Source organism: Apus apus, chromosome 1 (genome assembly GCF_020740795.1).
Source record: "Apus apus isolate bApuApu2 chromosome 1, bApuApu2.pri.cur, whole genome shotgun sequence".
NCBI lineage: Eukaryota > Metazoa > Chordata > Aves > Apodiformes > Apodidae > Apus > Apus apus.
In genome coordinates, this window is record NC_067282.1 from 99,765,303 (window position 1) to 99,775,388 (window position 10,086).

The 10,086-nt window shown below is 50.5% G+C and overlaps 1 protein-coding gene across 1 annotated transcript; it reads right to left on the bottom strand.

The window, feature by feature from the left end:
* Window positions 1-4,121: 4,121 nt before the first annotated feature.
* On the bottom strand, window positions 4,122-10,067 carry LOC127380070 (fibulin-2-like). Its single transcript, XM_051608495.1, has 2 exons — window positions 7,344-10,067; window positions 4,122-5,535 (listed from the first exon to the last, which is right to left on the bottom strand). The coding sequence occupies exon 2, from the start codon at window positions 5,529-5,531 to the stop codon at window positions 5,025-5,027; it is 507 nt and encodes a 168-aa protein (XP_051464455.1). The 5' UTR covers window positions 5,532-5,535; window positions 7,344-10,067; the 3' UTR covers window positions 4,122-5,024.
* Between the last annotated feature and the right edge of the window lie 19 nt (window positions 10,068-10,086).

Here is a 10,086-nt window from a genome sequence, read left to right on the forward strand (position 1 = left end):
TGGCTGTGGGTCATTTTTGTCACACACATGCTTTTTTATAAGGTTTGTGTTTGCCCCAGTAAAAGGTCTTAGGTGTAGAAGTATGCTGTTTTAATGCTCTGCATCACAAAATATGCACTTGTTAAGGAAACATGCAAAAAACCCACCTTACTAAATAATGGAAATCCATAATTCAAAGAAATTACACTTCTAAATGGTCAGGAAAATCCATTTCTGTTTTAAAATTCAAAAGTAATAAATATACCACATCAAGTGTGCGTATATTGAGTTTGCCCTGAAACTCGTTACCAGCAAATCCTGCCTCTTATGCAGCCCCTTGCTTGCCCTTTGGTAATTTTGACTAAGATAACCCAGGCATCAGCTCCTCTGCTCTACTTAGAGGACATCTGTTCTAAATGCCAAATCAAAGGTTTTGGTTGCCTCTGCCCACCCACGCAGAAGAAGGAAAGGCCATTGTAGTACAGAGAACATCAAACAATGGGGACTTACTGATACCCAGTGCTGTTTGCAGACAGTTTCCTCTAAAATACCTCCATGACTTTTCACTGTGATACTGAAGCAAGTGGAAATGGGAAGAAGTTGCATTTAAAAAATCTGTTCCAACTGGATGTCCTGGTGTAGGTCATATTTTACTTCTTGGTATGTTGACCCAATCACATTTGAAAGTTTAGTTCTCAACCATGTGCTGATTGCTGGTTAGCCCGTTGCATCAGCACCACACCAGCAGGCATGCCAAGGCAAATATACAGTTAAACTTTCCTATAAGAAACACAATAAAAAGATAAAGTACCAAGTTTTACCTCTCTTCCCACCCATAAATTTTAAGGAAGTAATTCTAGGGGCATGAGGTTACTCCATTAGCAACCCTGAGTGGATAGATTAGACCAACCTCCGTGACATTGTGTTCATTCTGATCAGAAGTCTGAAGTGCAGAACCTGCTTCAGGATCAGGGTTTCTGATCATTTAAAAGCCTAATAACCAGACAAATGGCAGGCAGACATCCCCCTGCACCCGGGCTTTGCAGACACAGGCTGGGGGACCAGAGGGGCAGGGATGCTGAAGGTGTTTGGTGAACCACCCAGAAGGAATGCACCACTTCTGGCAGGGTGTCAGGAAAGGTAGAAGCAGAGGCAAATGCTTCAGTTTGTTGGTGCTGGGTATAGTTGTACCAAAAGGACACCTCCTAATGTGCTTTCACTCATTCATATTTTACAACCTAATATTTTACAGCCTTGTGAGTCAGGAACTGAGAGGGCCTGTTAAAAGGAATGGAGCCCAAAACTTGGTTCTTCTTAAATCACTGTAATGCAATGAGGAAAGGCCCTGGCAGTTTCACAAGTCTCTAAGCAGCAGTAATGACCTTTTACCGAGTTATCAGACACTGAAGAGCATAAATGAAACTATCCCCCCCTTCCATCCCATTTGGTTATGCTGTATGTAAAATTAATTATTTTTAGGAATTGCAAATTTCAGCTTTTGACCCAATTTTCAGGGCTGGTTTAAGGATACACAAAGAGTCTATAAGCTGCTCTGCACCTAAGAAACATGTGGCTCCTTACTTGCAAACACATACCTGGCTGTGATGTAAAATGACAGTGACCATGCAAATGGGTGGCCACAAAACTACACTCATGTCCAGACTGTGGGGAAAATCTGGCCTGGAAAAATATAAATAACAATACCAGCAATATCATGTCTAGACTGTAGAAAAGCACACGGGTGATGAATATTGGAGAATTCAGGACAAGATGCATTCAAATAGAACATGCTAAAAACCAAGACATTAAACATAAGTGAATTAATTCTGATGAATGGTGGGTCATGTTTGAACACAGTCTTCTTTTTTTTGTTTTTCCTCCCTGTGCTGGTGCAGCTGTTAATGGAAAAAGTGGCCTAATGTGGCTACTTATTTCAATGTGGTGAAATATAGATGGGGAGCCTGAGAGATGCTCAGGCAGGGGCTGGAGATGCAAGCTGTCCTCACATCAGAGATGGTGGCAGAGCAAATAAGCTGTTTGCCACCTCCAGCAGGCAGCTTGCAAAGGAGCTGGCAGCGACATTTGACACAAACGTTTGAAGAATAACTCCTCATTGTTCCCATGCTGACTCTGTGTAAAGAGCATTCACACAAACCCAACATTATTCAGGGACTGCCATCTCCATCAGTCAGCCTCTCCCGCTCAAAGACTATCAGTCACGTAAGGGGAGGGAAGCGGTGGGACAGATAAGATGCATGACAAAGAATAAACATCCTCAGCAGACCACCAGCCTTCCAGGCGACAAGGAGTCTGCCCAAATAACTCGTGCCTCCCTCTGAACAATCACTGCGCTTGCAAAACCCATTGCTGCACTTGCAAACCCGTTCTGATTTCCTTAAATGCAGCTGCGCAAGAGAGCTACCCGCATGGACTACAATACAAGCATATAGAGGATGTGAATTTATGTAGCTATTCAGCAATACCTGGACAGCATGTAATTTAAACGTATAATGAGAGGCATTTCTTGTGCTGCTGGCTTCAACAGCAGCATGGGATGCTCAGATGTCAAGTGTGGGTGGTGTAGGTTCTGTTTTCCCCCACCTCAGATGAGATGGAACTGCTTTCTCCCTGCTTTCGCTCATGCTGGTGCCTGGTCTGTGAGGTGACAGTGAGCTTGAACCTTATGAAAAACTGAAGAGATTTTTTTTAAATCAAATGGAGAATAGTGGAGGGGGAAGGACTGCTGGATTAAAATCCCTTTGCCTGTGACAGAAGCACGTCCTCTGGGAACAGAGCAAGGACGTGTGGGGCTGGGGTCTCGGCTTTTGCTGGAGCTGGGGACCTCATGGAGGCACAGGCACCCTCACTGCTTGGGGTGTGTGGTTTCTGACCCTCCTCCCATGGCTCAGCTGCTGTAAAATCCATGGTGGAAGAGCTGAGTTTTCACTGCCTAGGGCTCTACACTGGTTTATATCTGGATTCACTGTCTACCTTATTTAAGAACACCTGCTTTAGGAAACCAGAGGGAAGTGAGAGGTGTTGTTTCCTGACCTCATTACTTGTTGCAAGTGATGAACTTCCCAAGTCTGAACTGCAAAGCAAGTACTGCAGAAGTTAATCACTGCCCAAAGATGGCTCAACTTGGTACTTCCTGTAGTTTTCCATGTCAAGTGGGAGCCTGTGGTGGCTTTTGTGAGGCCATGCCATGTCTCAGTTTGCAGTGAGGGCTCTTCCTCAGCTAGACCAGCCTCTGGTTCACTGGGGTTTTCTGCAAATCGCACAGGCAGGAGGCCAAACTGCTGAGCAGGTCACCTCTGCGGGGTGGGTGACAGCCACAGGGTCATCCTGGACAGGATGGGGAGCTTGTTAGGTGCCAGCTGGGCACCTGGGGAGGATGTTTTTCCCATTACAAGTGTTCTTCTCTTCTCCTGCTCCCTTATTTCCCCATCCCCACAGTAGCCAGTGCACAACCAGAGCAAGAAGGTATCCTGGCTGCCCTGCTTTCACACACATCCCTTTGTGTCCCCAGACCATCCCTTTCATGTGTTCTCAAACCACCCAGTGCAAGGCCCCAAACCAGCATGGCCCTGTTAGACCCCAAGAGCCTCGGGGAAAGTCCAGGTTGGGGGTCCCAACCCATGCTCACCCTGCAGCTGCTGGCCAAGGGCCCAGCAGTGGCGTGGCTGTGCGGAGGGGCACAGTGCGGCCACTCAATGACCTTATTCCCCAGACCCAGCTTTGAGGTCCAGCAGGTTTTTGGGCATGCTGAGCTCTCACATCTTTGGCCAAGGCCCACCAGAGCCCAGGGCAGGGTCAGCCTCTGGCAACCTCTGGCAACAGGGACCCTCATTTTGTCTTGAAAACCAGATTTGTCGATTTCCTCCAGCCTTTTTCTAACCCTTCACCTGAATCTCATCTGCTCAATGTTTTTTCTTTTTGCAGCCAACCAGCATTAGTTAGAGCATCAGAGAGGAATATGTGAAGAAGCCAAGGGGCACATTCAGTGTTCCCAGGTATACCTGGGGCCAAGGTGGCTGGAGAGAGGCTCACTTTGCCCAGATAACACCAGATAATGCATGAGGAAAGTGTATTGGGTACTTATCAGTGAAGTTTTCAAAAGTTTATTGGTAAAACTTGTTTTATTCGATGCCTTCAAGGCACATAATTAACACTTGTTAACTTCTAAACCTGATAAAGCTGGTTTTTTTTTATTACAGTCTCTCTGTACATACCTGTGTGTGTGTGTGTATGTACGTATGTATGTATTTATATACGTCAAAGCATTCAGAAGATGCAGTTCTGCCGCATGCCATGTCTCCAGCAGTAGTAAGGGGAGAGCAAGGGTGAGGGGGACACAGTCATTGACATATAATTTGGGGTATTCCTGCTGAACCAGGACACAGCAGGGACTGACAATGGGGTCAGCCCTGGGTAAACTGCTTCATCAAGGTGGCTGTGAAGGATTGACCCTTGACTGCCAACATCCCCTATGGCTTTGCTCCAGAGGATGGAGGCAGAGGTTGGAGCTGCCTCCTCCTAAGAACACTGACATGTGACAACCCAGCTACTCCTCCAAACTTCAAAAAAAAGCCTGAGGAGGGGAATGTCAGCCAACCTTCTGGTTTTGGTCCCACCACTTTAGAAACTGATGGAATTACAGTAAGCGAAAACCCAGATTCTGGGAGGAAGTTTATCCGGTGAGTTGACTTAGGGCTGTGCTATCTGCACACTGTGTTAACACAAACAAATACAAAAGCACCATTGTCTTACAAATAAATAAATAACTGCATTTGTTCCAATTACATGCTAGCAGCAATCTAAGCTCTCACAGCCCACTGCCATGGAACAAACCTTGCAACAAAGAAAGCTCACCTGCTGGAGACACTTTGCCCTGGCTTATAAATGACATGCAATGGGCCAAGTCCTCTAGGATAGTTTGAAGCATTTAACACCTTCGGGTGAGGATGCCCCAAGTTGCAGAAAGCCTTCTGCTGCCAGACAGCCCCCCCCTGTCCTCCTGCCCTTGGCTGGCAGAGAGGAGAGGTTCACTCCTGCCTCTTCTTGTCACTGCACTGCAGCTGACCCCCCTGGGGGGGACAGGTGCAAACCTGGGTGCCCCGGGTGGTGACGGTGCCAGCAGGCACCGCCATTTCTTCCTCGTTGTAGCAGACGCAGCGGGGGCAGCCGTCAGCCACGGGGCTGCCCACGGCCTGGCAGGTGGGGGGCAGAGGCGGGCAGAGCGGGGTGCAGGCGATGTCCCCCTCGGGGCGGCAGGTGCACAGCTTGCGGGCAAAGTCGATGTAGAAGGAGGTGCCGGCAGGGACGAGGCCGCTGGGGAAGCCTTGCATCTCACAGTCACTCTCCAGGTAGGGGGGGCAGGCGCAGGGCGAGGGGCAGGGCGGGCAGCAGACCCCAGCAGTGGCGGTGGCCGGCACCTCCGTGTCCCTCTCGGTGCACGGGATGCAGGCACTGGGGTCACAAGTGGGTTTCGGGGCAGCGGCGTGGAGCAGGAGGCAGGCGAGCAACAGGCAAAGGGCGTCAGCGAGAGCCATCGTTCTGGGGAGAGAAAGGGGGAGATAGGTGCATGCCCTGCGGGGCATGGGTGCACCAAAACCCCAGGGTCTGGACCCCCTAGAGGTTTAAAGTGAATGGGATGCAGCCACCTCCCCCCAGCACCCCCAGTTAGCTGGAGTTCTGGTCACCTGCAGCTTGCTGGGACCAGGGTGGTTTGCTCTGAAACAAAAGTTCTTGTGCCCGAAAGTCGATCCTGGCTCAATCAAGGTGTTCACCAACCACCAGATGGCTGCAACGTGGGCACTGGGTTAGAGAGGCCCACACTGCAGCACACATTGAGCTTCAGCAAGGCTGTCCTGGCCAGCAAATGGCCCTTGTTCACCCCTATATCAATGCTAATAATTTACGTTACACTAATTGGTCCTGGGAGGCATTCAGACATGGACACATGAAGAGCTCAAAGAAGCACTTGTCTGCTTTGGTGGCTCATCCTGTGGCTACTACTACAGGTGGGACCATGGTTCCCCATGGACCAGGTCTGGATGTCAGTTCCCAGCCCCTCACACTGAGCCACTCACCACCTGGCACCTCTCTTCCTGCCTCTGCCAGCCACCCCACACCCTCACAGGAAAGCCAAGGGGGTCACCTCGTCCTTGTTTCAACTTGTGAAGCCTTTGCTTCACAACTAAGATGTTTCTGATGTCAGGCACTCCTGTGTGACTCTGACCTTTGCCTTCCACAGTTTTCTGGCCAGCCCATCTCCAAATGGAGAGCCGTTCATGGGAGTGAAATCTCCTCCCTGTGCCTGCTCCCTCCACCTTCACTTACAGCTCCTGGGATGCACAGCACTGCTTGGCAGCTCATACTGACTCCATTCTCTCCTTTAAGGCTGAGGACTCTCTTTTTTGGACTGCCAGCTTTTCGAGACCAAACATTTCCTTAACAGCAGCCCCGACTTTTTGATCTCTTCTCTCTGAGTGACCTTACATCCTGTTGTATTAAACACACGCTTCCCTCCTGCACTGAGTCCTTCCAGGTTGGGTCACTTCTCCAGTTGCCCCAGTAGTACCTTTGATTACAATTACATCACTACCTTCATGCAGTCCATTTGATAGCCCCAATTTCCTACTCTTACAGACATGCAAATACTTGCAATTACTTCTTAACATTTCTTTGAACACAAATAATTCCAAATCGCATAACTACAGAGAAAGAACTTGAAAGCATGAAGCCCATCCATCTTCAACGTGAAAAATTATTTTAAAGCTTTCCTGTTTTTAAAGCAAATGCTTGCTTAAGTTACCGGTAACTGCCTCCTCCTTGCTGTAAGTTACTGTTCTGCCCCTTTGTTTCATTCACACATTTTAATCTACCAGTTACTTTATCATTGTTCCCAGGGGACTGATGGCTGTGCTGAGCAGCACAGAGCCCAGACCTGCTCCCCAAGGAAAGGCTGCAGCTGAGTGAGGACTTCCCTTCCTCAGCCCCATGCCAAAGAGCTCCCTCCCAGCTGTCCCAGCTTCAGCCACCCTGTTCCTCCGGGCTTCACACACAGGCAGAGCAGGGCACTGCTGGCAGACATCATTAAGTCACAGGTTTTGCTCACCCAAAAACCACTGAAACCTCTGACCCCACCTCGCAATGAAACCAAGCTCATTTCCAGCAAAACCACAATGTGGAGTTCGTCATTCAGTGCCTGCAGTGGGAACAGCCCCCAGCTCGCACAGGGACGGTTTTCCTAGTGATAATGTTTGACCTCCCCCTTAGTTTTGGAAAAATGGGCTGTGGGATGGCAAGACTCCCCCCTCCTGCATCATGCCAAGCCCCCCTGGGTCCCAGCTGCTGGTTACCTGCAGTGTGGCCAGGCCAGGTGGTACGGGTGCTGGGGTGCAGTGCAGGATCCTGGGTGGTGTCTGAGGTCTTCTTTGGCCCCACAGCCTGCCGGGGCTCTATTTATGCGCCACTGGTGGTGGCTCCATGATGAAACACTGGTGGGGGGAGACAGGGGAGGTGGGGAAGCCTCCCTAACACAAAAGGTGGCTGGGCAGGGCCAGCAAGATGTTTATCTTGCTAGTGGTGTTGGTTTAGTCTGTCTGACCGCAGACTAATCCGGCATCTCCCAGCTGCCTGCAGGTCCACTCCACACCCCTCGTTGCAGATGTCAGCCAGGGTTTCTGAAGAGTCGGCACTCCCCTGCACTTTGCAGGCTGCCCTGGACACAGACACTAGTGTCCAGGGGGAAAGAAGAAGTATTTAAAAGCTGTAGAGAGGCAGCAGAGGTGGAGGATAGCCAGCTCTGGAGCTGCAGTTCTCTCCTTTGGAAGCTGGAGGTGTGTATGGATCTCCTTGAGACACACATTTTACCTCTGCCTCCATGCAGCTTCCCAAGGCAGGGCAGCCCTCCAGTGCCACGTGCTTGAGAAGCACCATTTAAAGGACCTTAAGCCCTGCGTGACTGTTTTCCTCTGGATTAAGCTGCAGGAGGCCAAGGCCATGTGTCCCAGTGGAAGAGGCCTGCATGGATTTCATGTGGGCATAACCCCTTTGCCCTGACTGGCGTGGGCAGCCTGAGCTTCCCCAGGGCCATCTGCTTCCTGGTGTGAAAACGCCTAAGCCTGATGTACTAATGGCCACATTGGAAATGTGCCCCTCAGCCTTGCAGAACAATGGGATGAAGAGCAGAGAAGTCTTGCAGCGTATGGGACTGTGGGGAGGAGCAAGGGCTTTGGGTGCACACACCTGCCCATGTGCACCCCTCAGAGCAGGAGGTGCTGGGGGAAGAGCATGGGCTGGTGCTGCAGGACCAGGGTCCCATCTCCAGCACTGGAGCTCAGTGCTGCTCTCAAGGCAGCAGGATGGGATGCTCACCTCACTGTCCTCCTCCTGCCTTTTCACAGAACCTAAAGCCTGAAAAACCCTCTTCCTCTGGCAGATATGTGGAACTCCTGCACCACATAGTGCCCAAGAGCATTGACTAGTGCTGAGCATGACAAGCACCCTTGGGTGGCCACCTCTCAATGGACAGGTAAAACACTGATAGGGTCTGGGTGGCCAGGAAATGGAAACAAACTTGAAAGACCAGTTATCTTGAAGGGGTTGTCAGTGCCAGAGGGCAGGCCTGGGGATGCAGGGAAGAGGGATAGCAGGCAGTGGGTGCAACACTGCACCCATGCAAACTGTGTGGATTTCTGCAGACGAGGCAAATGAAACTTCCTGCTCTGCTTGCTGAGGACTTTTCCACCCCAGAGACAAAGTGGACAGGACAGCAGCAACAGGTCCCTCTCATCACCCAGTAAACTAAAGCCAGCATCCCAGGGTGCCAGCAGGGCAGTACTCTGCCCTGGTGTGTGCTGCAGGGCACCTTGGCATCCTGAGGGTCACAGTCTGTGGTAAACTACAGCAAACACAACACCAACATCCCTTTCCAAGGCAATGCCACCATTGGATTTGCCTGCTGGGGCCCCCGGGGTCACTTTGGAGATGCCAGCTCCAGCATAGCTGGAGCAATCCTGAAACATCCATAGCTCACACCCAACTTTGTTAGCTCCCACACTCACAGTTAACATACAGAAGTCGTTCTAACCATCCCCGGTTAATATACAGTGTTTACTCCACCTCTGCTGAGGTGCAGCTGCCGTCCCCACAGTCTGCCTGCTGCCCCCACCCCACAGCGGGAGCACCGGGGTTTCGGCTAAGCCGTAGGGGCCATGTGGGCTGCAGAGAAGTTGGGGCAGTGGAAGCCTGGGCTGTGTTACGTGCTGTTAGCCTGTCATCTGGTTGTTGTTGTTGTTTTTTTTCCAGAGCTGCCACGTTTTGCACGTCCAGGTGAGCACACAGCCCCACACGCTGACTGTGCTGGGCAGCAGCCTGCTCTGCAAGCAAACATTCCGTTCAAATGCATCCAATACTGTATTTGTTTCTGCTCAAGCTCACAGTAACAGAACATCTTTTGCATAAACATAAGCAATTTCTGAGATAACAGCCCATTAGTATGGATACTGCTACACCAACAGGAGAGCTGTCTTAAGCTCTTTTTTTGCACGCACATGCACATGCAGCCGCAGCCTGGAGCTCTCATTCCTGCTGTAAAGCTCTTGGGCGTGACTTAGATACCCTAAAGCTTCCCTAACCCCCTGGGAGAGACCTGCCCAGCATGCAGGGACTTACTTCCATGTGCACTTAGAGGGGCATCTTCTGAGGCAGGGTGGCAGTGGTCTCCAGGCACAGCACATCACCTCCTCCTCAAAGATGCCTGCGTCTCCAGAGCAGCCCAAGGAGCTTGTTTCACACCTGACCTTAAAACTCAGGAGCTGCCTTTGGGGCAAAAGCCATCCCATTGGGGTAATTGCATAGGAGATGGGGGATCTGGAGAGGAGGGTCCCAAACCCCAGTGAAGGGCAGATCCCCTGGGACATCTGGTGGAGGCCAATCTCCCCTCCTTCCCTTGCAGCCAAGTCTATTGCATGGAAGGATGTACTTCAGTTACATCAGGAACAGTCTGGCATGTTCCAGGCTTCAAAGTGGTCCAGATTCAGACTCATTTGTGGGCTTCATGGAATTATGGGGCACTTTAAAACTTACTCATGTAAGTTT

Bases quoted from the DNA above. Each gene is read 5' to 3' on its own strand.
- LOC127380070 (XM_051608495.1), bottom strand. From the start codon at position 5,531: ATGGCTCTCGCTGACGCCCTTTGCCTGTTGCTCGCCTGCCTCCTGCTC.